This window comes from Solanum stenotomum, chromosome 9 (genome assembly GCF_019186545.1).
Source record: "Solanum stenotomum isolate F172 chromosome 9, ASM1918654v1, whole genome shotgun sequence".
NCBI classification, from domain to species: domain Eukaryota; kingdom Viridiplantae; phylum Streptophyta; class Magnoliopsida; order Solanales; family Solanaceae; genus Solanum; species Solanum stenotomum.
The window spans coordinates 28,756,131-28,774,342 of NC_064290.1; the positions used below are offsets into that span (position 1 = coordinate 28,756,131).

At 35.0% G+C, this 18,212-nt stretch overlaps 2 protein-coding genes and 1 pseudogene across 2 annotated transcripts; all 3 read right to left on the minus strand.

Moving 5' to 3' along the window:
* Window positions 1–1,549: 1,549 nt before the first annotated feature.
* Window positions 1,550–2,104, minus strand: LOC125877429 (uncharacterized). The gene has a single exon (XM_049558723.1). It carries the CDS (start codon window positions 2,102–2,104, stop codon window positions 1,550–1,552), a length of 555 nt encoding a protein of 184 aa, XP_049414680.1.
* A 3,418-nt stretch (window positions 2,105–5,522) lies between these two features.
* LOC125877430 (uncharacterized) lies at window positions 5,523–6,798 on the minus strand. Its single transcript, XM_049558724.1, has 2 exons — window positions 6,553–6,798; window positions 5,523–6,464 (listed from the first exon to the last, which is right to left on the minus strand). Exons 1-2 carry the CDS (start codon window positions 6,796–6,798, stop codon window positions 5,523–5,525), a joined length of 1,188 nt encoding a protein of 395 aa, XP_049414681.1.
* Window positions 6,799–10,162: 3,364 nt separating this feature from the next.
* LOC125877431 (uncharacterized) lies at window positions 10,163–10,730 on the minus strand (annotated as a pseudogene).
* Between the last annotated feature and the right edge of the window lie 7,482 nt (window positions 10,731–18,212).

An 18,212-nucleotide genomic window follows, 5' to 3' on the forward strand; every position in this document is an offset into this window, starting at 1 on the left:
CATTTGAAATTGGCTCTAGGGTGATAGCTTGCCCTAGATAAAGAACTCCCATACCTTTACTAAGATTCCCCAAGAAATTTGATGAAGAAAACGTCTTGCATCCACAACCCTAGCTCCCACTTCTTCTTCTTCTTCTTCTCTTCTTTCTCTCTTCTTCTCTTCTTCACTCAAGAACCCTAACTCTTACTCTTTTAAAATGGAACAAAAATGATCCACAATCAGCCTAACACAACAATATAACCTCAAAAGAAATGATTTGTGAAAAAAGCAAAATGCCCTTAAATTTCCGGACGGACTCCCTGCCAACTGCCCAACTTTCAAAGGGCATAACTCGCTCATACGAACTCGGAATCGAGCAAAATCGGTGGCGTTGGAAAGATCCTTCCAAGGGCTTTCCAAAAATAACTGGAACTACTCCTGGATCATCCTGAGCTAGGAGTTATGACTGCTCAAAGTTGGCCAAAAACTCACTGATTTCCACACTTGGCCGAATTTCCAGATTCTGAATTTTTTTCCAAAAATGACTACTTCCAATTTCAAGCTTCTTCATATTCATTTTAAATTATCGGATGTTACATTAATGAATCATGACATGCATTTGGACTGAACGTTTGATCCTTCTAAGTTGTCTGAATCTCATGAAACAATGTTGTACCTTTAAGTCTATAGTCTGACTTCTATCTTGATTGTGTGCTCATGCCAAGACGGAATGTCATCATTTGATCAATGGTGCCCTTCGTGGTTTTCCACCAATAAGGCATTCTTATCTCTTTTTCTCAACTTACTATCATCTTATGGTGCCCGTGAGGGTTTTCACTCATAAGACTCTCTCATTTTTTTATTTTTTTTATTTGTAACACACCGTAGGTTACAATGTCATGTCTCTGCCCTTGGAGAATTGAAGAACATGATTATTGTTTTATTCAGTGATTAGACCGAACCCCAATGAAGGGTTGCCTACGTATCCTCTTAGGAATCAGGTCGAACGTAGTTTAATAAAACTTTTTTTTTTAATTCTCTTTTTTTTCTTTTTTTTTTTTGCATTAGACAAGTGGTGTTTGAAATAAAGGAGGATACATTTTTATCCTCTCATCTTGAGAATGTCAATCATGAGAGTGTCATAACAAAGAGTGTTAGGCGTAGTATCTTTTGATCGAATCTGTGTTAACAATTGTGTCGATCGCCTTTCCCTTCATATTTGCCAGTTGCAAAGCTCCTTTTGATAGCACTTGTTTAATAACATAAGGGCCTTGCCAATTTGGGGCAAACTTCCCTTTGGCCTAGTCTTGATGGGAAGGATGCGTTTCACAACAAGTTGACCGACTTCAAAATTTCTTGGGCGTACCTTCTTGTTATAAGCTCGAGTCATCCTCTGCTGATATAATTGACCAAAGCAAATTGATGTCAACCGTTTTTCATCTATCAGTGCTAATTGTTCTAACCTTGATTTAACCCATTTCGTGTCCTCAATTTCTTCTTTGACAATGACTCGAAGAGAAGGGATTTCAACTTCTGCGGGTATGACAACCTCAGTTTCGTAAACCAATAATTAAGGAGTTGCACTGACTGACGTACGAATAGTTGTGCGGTATCCCAAGAGAGCAAATGGTAGTTTTTCATGCCACTGCCTAGATCCTTGCACCATTCTCCTAAGAATCTTCTTGATGTTTTTATTTGCCGCTTCAACAGCCCCATTTGCTTTGGGTCGATAAGGGGTTGAATGACGATGAACAATTTTAAATTGCTCACAAACTTCCTTCATCAGGTGGCAGTTAAGATTCGCTGCATTGTCTGTAATAATGATTTTTGGTATGCCGAAACAACATATGATGTTTGAATGAACAAAGTCCACCACTGCTTTTTTGGTGACTGATTTGAATGTGACAGCTTCCACCCATTTGGTAAAGTAGTCGATAGAAACTAAAATAAACTGATGCCCATTAGATGCTTTCGGCTCAATCGGCCCAATAACATCCATTCCCCAAGCCACAAAAGGCCACGGAGCAGACATAGGGTGCAACTCTAAAGGGGGTGAGTGAATCAAGTCGCTATGAATTTGGCACTGATGGCACCTGCGTACAAATCGGAAGCAATCTCGCTCCATGGTCAACCAATAGTACCCTGCCCGGATAATTTTTTTGCTAGAACATAACCATTCATGTGAGGGCCACAAACCCCTGAATCCACCTCATTCATAATTTTTTCTGCTTCTTGAATATTCACACATCGCAATAGATTCAAATCTGGAGTCCTTTTATATAAGATATCGCCACTCAAGAAGAACCCATTGGCGAGTCGCCTGATAGTTCTTTTTTTATCTCTATCAGCATGTATGGATATTCTTTAGCTTTTAAAAACCGTTTAATGTCGTGATACCAGGGCTCACCGTCTGGCTCTACTTCAATTATATTACAATAACCATGTTGATCCCTAACTTGTATTTCCAACGGGTCAATATAGGTATTACCCGGGTATGGAAGCATCGAGGCTAGGGTGGCCAAAGCATCAGCTAACTCATTGCGAAACCTGGGAATGTACCTAAATTCAATGGACTTGAATCTTTTGATGAGGTTTTCTAAACATCGTTTGTACGGCATGAGTTTAATGTCTCGAGTCTCCATTCACCTCGAGCTTGTCGAATGAGCAAATCGGAATCCCCTAAAACCACCAACCCAGATTTATTGCCATATTCAAACCCATGATGCAAGCTTCGTATTATGTTGTGTTGTTGGTAGAAAAGAATCGAAGTCGTATTGTGGCAGGATAATGACATTCGTTTGGTGAGATAAGAACTGCCCCAATTCCTACTCCATTTTTGTTGACAGCCCCATCAAAATATAATTTCCACATGTGACCATCATTAGGAATTTCTTCCTCAATAGAGTTGATTTCTTCATCAGGGAAGTATGTTCTTAGGGGCTCGTATTCGTCATCGACTGAATTCTCTGCTAAATGATCGGTCAACGCTTGTGCTTTCATGGCAGTGCAAGTGACATAAATAATATCAAATTCCGTAAGCAAAATCTGCCATTTTGCCAACCTACCTGTTGGCATGGATTTTTGAAAAATATATTTCAAAGGATCTATTCGAGATATAAGATAGGTCATATAGGACAAAAGATAGTGTTTCAATTTTTGGGCAACCCAAGTTAAAGCACAACAAGTCTTTTCTAATAGAGTGTACTTTGCCTCATAGCTTGTGAACTTTTTGGTCAAATAATAAATGGCTTGTTCCTTTTATCCCGTAATGTCATGTTGTCCTAAAACGCAACCAAATGAATTATCCATCACTGAAAGATATAAGAATAACGGCCTATCAGGTTCTGGTGGGACCAATACCAGAGGGTTTGCTAAATATTCCTTAATTTTGTCAAAATCCTCCTGACACTCACTTATCCATTTGATAGCAGTGTCATTTTTCAACAACTTGAATATCGGCTCACATGTGGCGGTGAGTTGAGCAATGAACCTGCTGATATAGTTTAACCTTCCCAGAAAACTCATGACTTCAGTTTTCGTTTTTGGAGGTGGCAATTCTCGAATGGACTTTATCTTAGAGGGGTCCAATTCAATACCTCTTCGACTAACTATAAAACCCAAAAGTTTGCCAGATTGCACTCCAAATGCACATTTAGCCGGATTAAGCTTGAGGTTGTACTTTCTCAATCTTTCGAAGAATTTTCTTAGATCACGCACATGGTCGACTTGCATTTTAGATTTAATGATGACATCATCGACATATACCTCAACTTCTTTATGCATCATGTCATGGAATATGGTAGTCATAGCTCTCATGTAGGTTGCTCTCGCATTCTTCAGACCGAATGGCATGACTCTATAACAATATGTACCCCATGGGGTGGTGAAAGTAGTTTTTTCTGCATCTTCTTCATCCATGAGAATTTGGTGATATCCGGCGTAACAGTCCATAAAAGATTGAATCTCGTGTTTGGCACAACTATCAACCAGGATGTGAAAGTTGGGTAATGGAAAATTATCCTTTGGACTTGCTTTGTTTAAATCTCTGTAATCAACACAAACTCTGATCTTTCCATCTTTCTTTGGCACTGGCACAAAATTAGCCAACCCGGTAGTGTATTGGACAACTCTGATCACATTTGCAGTCAGTTGCTTTATGATTTCCTCTTTAATTTTATCGCTCATGTCTGTCTTAAACTTTCTCTGCTTTTGCTGGACAGGTGGAAAATCAAGATGTATTGGAAGTTTGTGAACTACTAAATCAGCACTTAAACCCGGCATTTCATCGTAGGACCACGCGAAGACATCTTTGTATTCAAATAAAACTTGAATTATGTCGTCTCGAATGTTCTGATCAACATGAATACTTATCTTTATTTCTCTCACTTCTTCAGTTCCTAAATTAACCGCCTCAGTTTCACTTAAATTAGGTTTAGGCTGATCCAATCCCTTTTTTATTTCTTCGTAAGCTTCATCTTCATCATATTCGTCAAACTTTGGATTCATTGTTTCGAGATCAGACAACTTTTTAGGATCTAACTGTAAACTCCGCATGCATGTCATATTATTAAAGTCGACATTAACGTAACTGAAATGAAAAATAAGAGGACATATATTAGAAAGAGTAAGAACAGAGAAGATGATTGAATATGATTGGGAAACTAGAACTTCATTGCATTAAATGAGAAATGATAGAAGGGTTAACACCAAAGTGAGATAGCTAGAAGGTTTGAATTACAACCTTCAGAATAATCCAAATAAATAAATTAAAAGCAGCAAAATAAACTACCAAGACTCCCTCCTTGTAGGGAGAGGAGTGGCTTCCCAGTTGTTGAGCTGGACATTCGGGCCGATGAATTGCACATCCATATGACTAGTGCCTTCACCCATCTGAGTCATGTTTACATCATAAAACATTTCCTTGATACCTTGACATATTTCATCAACATCATTCTGGACAGAGAAGTCTGGACTCGGTTCACCTCGAGATTTAACGAAAGATTGAGCAATATGAGGGATTGGCTTTAACAAATTCCAAACATTTCTTTTACGATCTTTTGCCCATTTTCTATCAAGTCTAGTTGGATTGAAACCCAAATCGAATGTCTCTTGATTACCCATCAGATTGATGGGATCTACAATTCCTTGCAAAGACAACCCTAGTCCCTTTCTAGGCTCATAGCCGTTTTGTACCATCTGGGACACCACCATGCTTGAAGCAGATGATAGATGAGGTTGTGGTATAGGCTTCCCTACCGAAAACTGATTGAATGTTATAATCTCAAAAGCCTGATAGTTGAGGGATTCACAACCTCTTTTGGCCTCAATGCATGGTATTGACGGATCTTGGGTGATTGGGAGATCATCTTCACCATGGACAATGATTTCCAGTTTGTCATGCTCAAACTTGACCACTTGGTGCAGAGTAGACGACACAGCTCTAGCCAAGTGGATCCATGGTCTACCCAAAAGTAGATTGTAAGAAGTGTCCATGTCTATTACTTGGAAAGTGATTCCGAACTCCACTGGTCCAATTGTAACAATTAAGTATATTCACCAAGAGTGTCCCGTTTTGCGCCATCAAATGCACGCACACAGACATTGTTAGTACGAATTCTATCCGTGTTGATTTTCAACCTTTGTATAGTAGAAAGAGGGCATATGTCTACACCTGATCCTCCATCGACCATGACCCTTTTCACATAGTGTTCTTCACATTTCACGGTTAAATGTAACGCCTTATTATGCCCAGATCCTTCCAAAGGCAATTCATCATCAGTGAAAGTGATTCTATTTACCTCAAATTTTCGATTGGCCATCTTTTCCAAGTGGCCCACCGTGATACTTTCTGAGATATGTGCCTCATTCAAGATTCTGGTCAAAACTTCACGATGCTCTTTAGAATGTATGAGTAATGACAACAAGGATATCTGAGTGGGTGTTTTCCTCAATTGATCAATAACAGAATAATATTGAGCTTTCATCTTTTTCAAGAACTCTTCAACCTCCTCCTCAGTGACAGGTTTTTTAACCGGCAACTTATTTTTTTTGGCTTGTTTGTCTCTTCTTAATTCTTCTGGAGCATAACACCTCCCAGAACGAGTTAATCCTCTTGTTTCATTTGTATCTTCAACAATCTCCTTTCCCTTGTGGGTAACGACTTTGTTGTAATTCCATTGAACGGTCTTGGTGTTTGTCATCGGAAGTTGTGTTGCAATTTGTATCACAACTGGCTCTTTCACGCTTTCTTGATTTTGACCAAATGCTCGAAGCTTACCAGGAATGTATAATTTTGGTCCATTCAACGGTACTTCTCTTCTTTTTGCAGCTCCAGGGACATACAACACGAGTTTTCTCGAGTCTCCAAAATTTGACCTTACACCATTCACAATTATCGGTGCCTTTTGTATGGGTTCTAAAACCATACTCGACTCTTCTTTTGAATCTCTGCTTTCTACATGTTTGCTCACAATCTTCATAAATGTCTACCATCCCCACAATATGCTCCTTATTGTGAGCAGGGAGTGGGTTATTGGTGACATTTGGCGCCTCTTCATTGCGTATCTCAATTACCTTATCCTCAATCAACTTCTCAATGACTCTCTTTAGAGTCCAACAATTCTCTGTGCTATGACCTGGAGTGTTAGCGTGATACTCACATATAACAGTTGGATCAAACCCTCTTGCATTCAGATTGACAAAATAGGGATTAACAGGTTCAACCAATCCTAATTGTACTAATTTCTGCAACAAACTCGTATATGACTCTCCAATTGGGGTAAAGTTTTCTTTTCGACCTTGTTCTCTTGTATAATCCATCCGGGGACGTGGATTATGGGGTGCCTGAAAATTTTGTTGTTAGGGGTGAGAACTTTGTGGGGCAGGTGCCCGCCATTGTTGGCGCTGAGGAGGTCGGACATATGCTTGAGTGTTGAGAACTGCATATTGGGATGGGTAATAATGTTGAGGAGAATTAGATTGTTCTTGTTGGACTTGAACATAAGGATGGTTCATGCCCATTTGAATACCTCTCGATCCAGACGTCATCATGGACCCTTCTTCTTTCTTTTTTCGATTTACAAAATTATCTGACCCGCTTTGTGTTGCTTGTGTGGTAGCTCTAATAGCTGTCTGGCTTACAATTTTACCCGATTTTATGCTGTTCTCTACCACTTCTCCGATCTTAATTGCTTCGGCGAAAGGCTTCCCCATTGCAGCGAGAAGGTAATGAAAGTAGTCAGGTTCTTGTGCCTGGAGAAAAACATCAATCAATTCATAGTCTTTCATCGGCGGTTTGACTCTTGCCGCTTGTTCCCTCCATCTTATGGCATATTCCCTAAAGCTTTCAGACGATTTCTTCTTCATATTAGCTAGGGAATTGCGATCTGGAACGATATCAATATTGTATTGGAATTGTTGGACAAAATCTTACGCCATGTCATCCCAGACATTCCATCGAGAAATATCTTGATTGATAAACCATTCTGAGGCTACACCCATTAGACTTTCTCCAAAGTAAGTCATAAGAAGTTCTTCTTTTCCTTCGGCTCCCCTTAGCTGATTATAAAATCTTTTCAAATGAGTCACTGGGTCGCCATGACCGTTATACTTATCAAACTTTGGAGTTTTGAACCCTATAGGCAAGTGAACATCTGGAAACATGCATAAGTCCTTGAACGAGACACTTTTGTGTCCTCCCAGCCCTTGCATATTCCTTATGTTTTGCTCCAAACTCCTCATTTTTCTTGCAATTTCTTCATGTTCCTCGTCCTTAATAGTTTTTTCAACCTCAACGGGTGAATTGTATTGATGAGTGTGGTGGTAAGAATCAGGAATTTCGAAAGTCAATTTAGGGGCCTGACCTTGGCCGTATTGATCTTTGGGTATAGGATCATCATTGGATTTTTGTACTAGTGTTGGTTGAGGATTTGCATTAGTTTGCACAGTTGGCTTGAAGAGTGGATTATTTATCATGGGTGGATTCAGCGGGTGTACCGAGGAAGTTCCAACAGTATTAGATGTGTTAACGTAGGGTCCAAATCCAGGTGGATAAATCGGGTCACTTGTTGAGACTTGAATGGGGAATGGCATATTTACATTCAGGTATTCCCGAATTGAAGATGGGGGAGCCTGCCCATTCATCCAAGCTTCATACATTTCGGCCATCTGTTGTCTCAACATCTTGACCTCTTCTATAGATACTGACTCTTGTGCAACCATTTGATTTTGGACTTCATCATTTCCCGACTCTGTTCCGTCTTTGCGTGTCATTTTTGCTTTCCCTTTTAATCTTGTGTTATATTGATGAGATGTCAGCTTTCTTCACAAACCAACCACCTTTAAACTCTTTCTCTCTTATATATAAAAACAAATGTGTTAGGATTCAACACTTTGCAATATTAATAACACATTGTATGTTATGCACCTAAATTATTCCTATTTCTACAATGAGTTTTGGAAGACTTTTATGTTTCATCCCAACTTTGGACGACTTGCTTATGTCTTTTAGACCCATACTTTACTCATGTGAATATTTTGAACGCATTTTGATCGAACCTGTTGAAGGTTGCCTACGTATCATGTTGAACATGAATCAGATCATTACGTAGTTCGTGAAGAAGAATTATTAAAAAAGGAAAACACGACATTTACTTATATGAAGATATCATTCAAATCAAAATGTTCTTAAAATAAATAACCAAAACATCAAAGTACTTAAAGATTGAAACAAACTTCGACAAAAAAAGAAATAATAATAATAATAAAAAAAATCCTTCTCCAATATTTCTCGATCATCAATTGCCCCCTAGGGTAGAGTAAACCTTGAACAAAGTTTTTGGCAGATGTGGGGCCAGTGCACGCGCATGTCGACCCAGGCTCTCATCATTCCGATGTAGATAACCACCATAAACATCAATCAAGCTCTCTGTCAGTTGAAGCGCTTGTCCTTTGGCCTCCTCCATATTCTCGTGACAATTTTGCAACCATTCTTGAGTAGTATCAACCCTGTGGGTCAAATCCTCTTCATGTGCCTGAAGCTCTTCGATTTGATTATGAAGTTCTTCACGCTCCCCCATCCATTAGTTTCTCTTGATTGCGACTTCTGCTTGATACGATGTGAAACACTTTGCTATGTTTGTTTCTCGTCCCATCGAAGCTTTTAACTGATTTTGTAGTCTAGCATGTGTGTGCATTAAGAGGTTCTTTTCTTTTTTATACTCCTCCTCTTGTTGCTCCATAGCGCCTGTGACAATGCCCAAATCCCCATGTAAGGTTCGAATGGTGGATTGATGTTCTTTTTCAGCCCTTTTCTGAATCAACCTAACTCTCTCTTCGAATATTGCATCACGTTGCGCCAACTCTTCTCTAGCATTCTTTAGATCATTACTGAGGATATCTAGAGTAGACCTGTAATTTCTTTCCACCTCGAGCCTAGCTTGCTTGATTCTGACTTCAATTTCCTCTTCTCGATCTCTGAGTTCTCGCGCTGATCCTTCGGGCATTACTTTGAGGGGGGCTTGATCAAAGAACTAATAGAGGAATGAGGGTTCTACTTCTCCTTCAACACGATCGTCTATCATATCTTTCGAGCTTAACGTTCGACTACCACCCCAAATCTTTTGAGCTTCTAATTCTCGATCTCGACCTTCAGACGACACCTCCCATACGAAACTCTGTGTATCCTCGGCCCTAGGTAAGATTTGTCTGTGTCCTAGTTGGCGTAGCACCCGAAGGGGTATGTATGGTTGGAATCCTCGAAGGCCTGTCAGAAAAAAGAATGGACGATAGGAAGACATAACAATTACTTCACTCGCAGGGAACCAATGATAGTTCCATGTAATATCAGATGCAGTTAATTTAAGAAGATAATATCTCTATGCTTTGACACCTTTTTGCAATTTGTCTACTAATTCCTTCATCCTGTCTGGGTGGCTCAAAATATAATTCGTCCATTCAGATTTGAAATCTGTCGCAAAACGATGGCGATACAAGTGCTCCAAAAACCACATTTGCAATAGAATGCTGCAACCTTCAAAAAAGTCTTCCCCTTCTCTACATTTAGTCAAAGCACGATAAATGTCAGCCAACATCATTGGCAAGATAGTGGATTTCTTTTTCTTCATCATAACAGCGACTATTCTCGACAGATGAATACTGATTTTTTTATCCCTTCTTGGAAAAATCATGGTTCCCAAAAAGGCCACCATGAATGCTTTTTGTCTATGTTTTTCCCAAGTAGGGAGGTGTTGTCCATTTTTAAGTTGCTTTCCGTAGTCTGAAAATCCTTCTTTCTTTCCATATCTTGAGTATAGAAATTCCAAGGAAACTAACCCATTATCGAAACACTCCTTATGAGGATAGATGATGTGCATTTGTTCCAAAAATTTATTCCCGCTGACGCTTCTTGGGGCTATGAGTGTTTTGCTTCGGAGATGCTTGCCTAACCCTGTGAAACCACCCAACTCCTCCAATGTAGGCGTCAACTCAAAATCGCTAAAGCGAAACACATTGCTTGTAGAATCCCAAAATGGGATCAAAGCCTCGATCAAATCTCTGTCAGGACTAAATCTCATGATATCTGTGAGGAAACCAAGATGTTTGAATATCTCAGTTCGCCTAAACTCATGCATATCGTTCCACCAAGCCATGAGTAGTGGTGGGGTTTTATCCGTGATCATGAACTTTGGGGGATCATTGACCATTTCGACTGCTTCATCCCTTGGTCTTTTATCACATCTCATAGATGTCATGGTTACCTAGTTAGGAAAAGAAACTCGCTATTTAAAACCAAATTTAACTTATGAAATTTTGATAATTCGAAATCATTTGTTGAAGTCGTTAAAATAAAAAAAATATATGAAAAATGACTCAGAATGCCTAAAGTGGTCATTCTTTTGAAAACGACTTTTGTTGACCTTCCTTAAGGGAAGCCTAGGTTGTTTTAAGAGAAAATGACCGGATAAAGAGATAATTTTGACAAGTGAATCACGAAGAACAGAAAGAAAAAGAAATAAAAAGAAGGTGGATATGCCCTATTTGAAACAAATTTAAAGACATACATATATATAATAATTTATTTTATTGCATTATTTATTTATTTTTTACTATAACCTTTTTTATTTATATATTTATTTATTTTTTTTATTTTTTGTAAAAACTTGATGTTTTGAGAAAAGCGAGAATACAATTGAGGGTTATATATATATATATATTATTTTCACTTTGTTTATATTGAATTATTTGCTGAAAGTGGGTAAAAATAGACGTTTCTTCTTTCATTCAATTATTTAAAGCCAGTCAACATTTGTTATAGTCTTTCACATGATGCAACACGTAGCACAAAAATATACATGATGGTCTCAAGAATAGGTACCTGTCCTAGACAGACCCGGCCCCCCATGCCGAGTGCTAAGTTAAATGCACATGATGCAGATAAAGCAGAACCTAGTAAGGATATCATGTATGGAGGTTTCAGTTCTATTAAGATTGAACTTGTGGAGCAAGGTATCTAGATTGGCTATAAAAACGAGCGGACAACTCGAGTTAGGGAGTAGCAACGTACCGGTAGCAGCGCTTTCCGGCTTTGTGCATGGGTGCTCCCTATCCTAAACATGTATGACTAAAAATCCTTCACCATGGACCGAAGATCCACTGGCTATCTTAACATAAATGGGGTGCGCAGTCGCAATTCCCATAATTGTATTATAGAAGACTCAGAGGGGTGCGCGAGAGAAGACAGTTATAATGCAATGCAAATAATATTAAAATAGTAAAAAAGTAAACAATTAGCACATTCAGCCAACAAATACAATATCCAAAACATAAATAATTAAGTAAATAGTCATATATAAGTCAATATTATAAGCTCGAATTCTGGTTATTCCCCAGCAGAGTCGCCATCTGTCACACCCCTTTTTTTTCCTCAATATTTAATTTAAGTATGTTTCGAAAGAAAAAGAGTTTCTGCAATTAAAGTGACATTTTGAGAAAGGATTATTTTATCATTCAGAATCGCCACTTGAAATTGAGTTTTGGTGTTCCAAGTCACCTTATTATTTAAACCCCTAATCAAAAGGAAATTTGACTCTTTATTTTTATTGGTCTGCGAATACAAAGATAGGGTAAGGAATTCTGTTGACCAAGGGGAAGGTATTAGGCACCCGTCGAGTCCCGTGGTTCTAGCACGGTTGCTTCATTGACTATATATGACTTAAATTAATTTTTGAATATTGTATTATTAACTTATTAATAAAAGTTATTTACCTCATTATTTGATTTATTTTAAATCTATTTATATTATATTAATATATGTTCGTTAATTAAAAAAAATTAAAAAAAATGTATATCACATAAATTTATTCAAACATAATAAAGTAAAGTTAATAGATAGATATTTACAAATCTTGATATGTCTTTTAATTTCTTTTCTTCTCCTTTTCTTTTTCATGTATTTGTATTTATTTATTTTTATTGTGGATAGAAAATATATATGTATCTAATTGCTAGGAATTAGAATTTGTATAGGATTGAGATTTTTTGAGTTTGAGTATTTTAGGATTGTATTTTTTTTAGTTAGATTTAAAATAGAAATAAAATTTTATGTGATCTGGAATTAGTTTTAGCAAGAAATTCTAAATAGATTAGGTCTATTTTTTAGAAAGATTTTTCCTTCTTGATTTTTAATTTATTTTTTTTTTACTTTTTTTCCTTTTTTACGTTTTGGTTAATTTCATATTTTACTTTTTCATTATGTTTCTTCGTATATTTTTTTTCTTTTTAAGTTTTTGTTCTGTTTCTTTCTACTTTTCTTCTTTATTTTTTTTTAAATCTTTATTTGTTTTTTTTTTGTTTATTTATTATTATTATTATTTTTATTACTTTTTTTTTTGACATTCTGTTTGTCTTTTTTTTTTATTATTGTTTATTTTATTTTATTGTTTAAATCATCCCTTTTTTTTTTCCTTTTTTTTAACGTTTTCCGTTTACTTTTCTTTATATATTTTTTATTATTATTATACTTTTTCATTTTTATATTATGTTCCTTTATTTATTTATTTATTTTTACTTTTTGGTTTAATTTTTTTTTCTGTTACGCCTTATTTTTTTATTTTTATTTTTTATTATCATTTTTTATTATTATTCTTTTCGATTCATGTTTATATTTTTTATTGTTATTATTTTTTGCTTTCTCGCCTTTTTTTTTTATTTAGTTTTCCTAATTATTCATTATTTTATATTTTACCATAAGTCTCTAAATAATATTCATATATCCTCTTAATTATAATTCGAATTAAAACGATAATCATCTTAATGCTTATTCTAAAGGCAAACTATTTTTATCAAAATAACACACAGAAAAAAAAACAGAAACACAGAGAGAGAAAAATATAACAAAAAGTGAGTTTTATTTTTTGAGAATTAGGTCAGCGTTCGAGGTTTCGCTCAAGGTTTCGGATTCGTGGCTCTTTAAAGTTAATATTAGCTATTAACTTTGGAAATCAGTAGATAGTAGCAGTTGTTTTTGTGGTATCAATTTTCACAACGAGGTAACTCTAAATTCTCGCATGATTTAAATAGAACACTTGTATGAAAACTCGATTCCAATAATATGAAGTTCTTTGAATCGCATATTATTATTATTATGTAATATCAATCTGTGATGCATGTTGTGATTATTTTTGAGAATTTATGAATGCTTAGGAAAACGAAACCAAAGATGTTTCTTGTTAAAAAAATAATATAAAAATAAAAATAAATGATGTACCATACATTTTTTTTATTTTGTCTTATGCTCTTTAGATGCAATTGATATTAAAATTGGTTTCATGATATTTAATATTGAATAGATAATATTTCTTGGAGCTTAGTTTTCACTTAAGAAAATTTTGGTGAAATTATTTACAGACTTGTTAGATTAGGATATAAATTGAAGTTTAATTGATCAGTAATTTAGAAAATCTATGTGGAATGTGTTTTAGTTTTTTTTTAATATATTATTTTGATAAAAATAGTTTGCCTTTAGAATAAGCATTAAGATGATTATCGTTTTAATTCGAATTATAATTAAGAGGATATATGAATATTATTTAGAGACTTATGGTAAAATATAAAATAATGAATAATTAGGAATACTAAATAAAAAAAAGGCGAGAAAGCAAAAAATAATAACAATAAAAAATATAAACATGAATAGAAAAGAATAATAATAAAAAATGATAATAAAAAAAAATAAGGCGTAACAGAAAAAAAAATTAAACCAAAAAGTAAAAAAAAATAAAAATAAATAAAGGAACATAATGTAAAAATGAAAAAGTATAATAATAATAAAAAATATATAAAGAAAAGGAAACGGAAAACGTAAAAAAAGAAAGAAAAAAAAGGGATGATTAAAACAATAACATAAAATAAACAATAATAATAAAAAAAAGACAAACAGAATGTCAAAAAAAAAAAAGTAATAATAATAATAATAATAATAAATTAAAAAATAAATAAACAAATAAAGAATTAAAAAAAATAAAGAAGAAAAGTAGAACGAAACAGAACAAAAACTTAAAAAGAAAAAAAATATACGAAGAAACATAATGAAAAAGTAAAATATAAAATTAACCAAAACGTAAAAAAGGAAAAAAAGTAAAAAAAAAAAAAAAGAAATTAAAAATCAAGAAGGAAAAATCTTTCTAAAAAATAGTCCTAATCTATTTAGAATTTCTTGCTAAAACTAATTCCAGATCACATAAAATTTTATTTCTATTTTAAATCTAACTAAAAAAAAATACAATCCTAAAATACTCAAACTCAAAAAATCTCAATCCTACACAAATTCTAATTCCTAGCAATTAGATACATATATATTTTCTATCCACAATAAAAATAAATAAATACAAATACATGAAAAAGAAAAGGAGAAGAAAAGAAATTACAAGACATTTCAAGATTTGTAAATATCCATCTATTAACTTTACTTTATTATGTTTGAATAAATTTATGTGATATACATTTTTTTAAAATTTTTTTTAATTAACGAACATATATTAATATAATATAAATAGGTTTAAAATAAATCAAATAATGAGGTAAATAACTTTTATTAATAAGTTAATAATACAATATCCAAAAATTAATTTAAGTCATATATAGTCAATGAAGCGACCGTGCTAGAACAACGGGACTCGAGGGATGCCTAATACTTTCCCCTTGGTCAACAGAATTCCTTACCCTATCTTTTTAGTCGCAGACCAATAAAAATAAAGAGTCAAATTTCCTTTTGATTAGGGGTTTAAATAATAAGGTGACTTGGAACACCAAAACTCAATTCCAAGTGGCGACTCTGAATAATAAAATAATCTCTTTTCAAAATGTCACTTTAATTGGAGAAACTCTTTTTCTTTCAAAACATACTTAAATTAAATATTGAGGAAAAAAAAGAGGTGTGACACCTATGAGGTCAGTCATGGGGTGGAGATTATGTATGGATTATCGCAAGTTTAATGCATAGAAAAAGAAGGAATACTTCCCAGCATTGTTGACATAGCAGATGATAGATCGTCTTGTATGTAAAGGATTGTGTTATTTTCTTGATGGTTATTCAGGCAACAATAAAATCTCTACCGCGCCTAAAGAATAAGAAAATACCACTTTCACTTGTTCTTAATGGATGTTTTCTTTAAAAAGGATGCCATTTTGGGTTATGTAATACATCAATGAGTTTTCAACATTGCATGTTGTCCATCTTTTCAGATATGGAGGGAGACACTATTGAGGTATTTATGGGTGATTTTTCTATTGTAGGTGACGCATTCGATGATTACTTGGACCCTATAGGTGATGTCCTAAAATGGTGAGAAGAGTGCAAGCTTGTGCTAAACTAGGAGAAGTGTCACTTCATGGTGAAAGAGCGCATCGTTCTTTTTCATAGGCTCTCCAAAAAAAATATTCAAGTTGAACAAGCTAAAATTGATGTGATTGAAAAAATCCACCCACATATGCTAGAATCTTTCTAGGACATGCTGACTTTTATCAACGATTTATCAAAGACATCTCAAAGATAGAACACCCATTATGCAAGTTACATTAGAAGGAGACACAGTTCGAGTTTGATGATGCCTATCTAAAGGTGTTTAAAGGGTTAAAGGAGAAGTTGGTTTCTTCACCTATCATTATTTAAGTGGATTACGGACGAGCATTTGGTGTTATGTATGATGCAAGTGGAGTAGCACTTGGCATAATTTTAAGGAAAAGGTGTGAGAACGTTCTTGATCCCATATACCATGTTAACAAAAACCTGAATGTTGCTCAAAGGAAATACATAGTCACTGAGCAAGAATTAGTTGTCTTATTCATTGCATTCGAGAAATTTTGATCCTACTTGCTTGGCACCAAAGTCATTGTGCATATTGAACATGCAACATTGAGGTACCTTATAGCAAAGAAGGATTCTAAACCAAGACTAATTTTGTGAGTGCTTTTATAACAAGAATTTGACTTCGAGGTGAAAGAGAGAACAAAGACCAAAAATAAAGTCCTTGATCACTTGTCAAGATTAGAAGAAGAAGAAATGTTGAAGTTGAATGATAGAGTTGAGAAAGATGATACATGTACATACGAAGAGGTTTTGGCTGCCTCACATGATCTTATCTGTTGGTTCACAGATTTCGCTAATTACTTAGTGAGTGATGTGGTACCTTTGGATTTTTCATTTCACCAAAGATGGAAATCCATGTCTGATGTGAAAGATTTTTCTAGGAAAATCCATACTTGTTATGTATATACGTCGTTGGGATTATTCTCCGTTTCTTACCCGAAGTTGAGATGATGACTATTTTGGAAGCCAACCATTCATTTCCTATTAGTGGTCATCATATTGGTATCTAGACTACCTACGAAATCTTGAAATGTGGGTATTACTAGACTACCATTAGCTAAGATGCTCATGATTTCACCAAGTCTTGTCATCATTCTCAAAGAGAATGAGGTACTTCAAGGAAGCAAAGACTCCTACTTATTCTAGTTTTTATGATTGAATTGTTCGATGTATGGGGTCTTTACTTTATGGGTCAATTTGTGAGTTCGAATGGGATGAAGTACATGCTTGTAGTAGTTGACTAGATTTCTAAATGGGTTGAAGTTGTTGCGCTTTCAAATAATAAAGGAAAGAGTGTCATCGTGTTTCTTTAAATAAATATCATTTCCAAATTTGGTACACTAAGGGCAATTATCAGCGATGGAAGTTCTCATTTTTGTAATAAGCTATTCAAGGTGTTGCTTGAGAAGTATGGTGTTCCACAGAGTGGAGAAACTCCTTATCATTTGCAGTATAGTGGGTAAGTTAAAGTTTCAAAAAGACAAATCAACCGATTATGAATGCAAATTAAATAGAACGGATTGGTCAAGGAAGCTTGATGATGCTTTATGGGCATATCAAATTACATTCTAGACTTTCATAGGTACGTCTCCTTACAAACTTGTGTTTGTATAGGCTATTCATCTGCTTGTAGAACTACAACATAAAACCTTGTTGGCATTCAAGAAGATGAATCTCGATTGGGATGCTTCATCAAATCAAAGGTTGAATGACATAAATGAACTTGATGAGTTTTTGTTGCAATTATATGAAAGTTCAGCTTTATACAAAGTAGTACTATGATTGAAAGATTGAGAAAGGGGAATTTTCACCAGGAGAGTTGTTCCTTCTCTTTAATTCAAGGTTGCACTTGTTTTCTGACAAACTCAAATCCAAATGGTTGGGACCATTTGGAGTGATTCAAGTATTTTCATATGGAGCGGTTGAATTAGAGAATGATGGGGGAAGGAGATTCAAAGTTAATGGGCAAAGGATAAGCACTATATAGGAAATGCGAAAGAAGTCATGATGATTAAAGGGTGTGTTCTTGATGAAGTCTAAGTAATCAAGAACTTACTTTCTGTGATGTTAAATCAAGCAATGCTTGGTAGGCAACCAAAGATGTTTAGTTTAGTTATTTTTGCATTTTTATTTTATAGTTTTGGTTTTTAGGCTAGTGTAAGCACTTAGGGTCCGTGTAAAAATAGTGTTAAGAAAAAAGTAAAATAAAGGCCTAATGTTTACTACATATGTAGGAGCTAACGAAAGAGTTAGAAAAAATGAAGTGCAGAAGGGTCCTACGAATGGGTTCTATGCTTTGTAGAAAGTTCTACGGAACAAAGGCCCTATTCATAGAACCTAGACCGAATATAAATTATCAAGGACTTGT

What these genes read in the sequence shown, in the direction of transcription:
- LOC125877429 (XM_049558723.1), bottom strand. Translation starts at nt 2,104, where the DNA reads ATGGAGCGAGATTGCTTCCGATTTGTACGCAGGTGCCATCAGTGCCAA.
- LOC125877430 (XM_049558724.1), bottom strand. Translation starts at nt 6,798, where the DNA reads ATGGATTATACAAGAGAACAAGGTCGAAAAGAAAACTTTACCCCAATT. An exon ending in AGAAGTTGATTGAGGATAAG is followed by an intron (nt 6,465 to 6,552) that starts GTAATTGAGATA and finishes TGGGGATGGTAG; the next exon opens with ACATTTATGAAGATTGTGAG.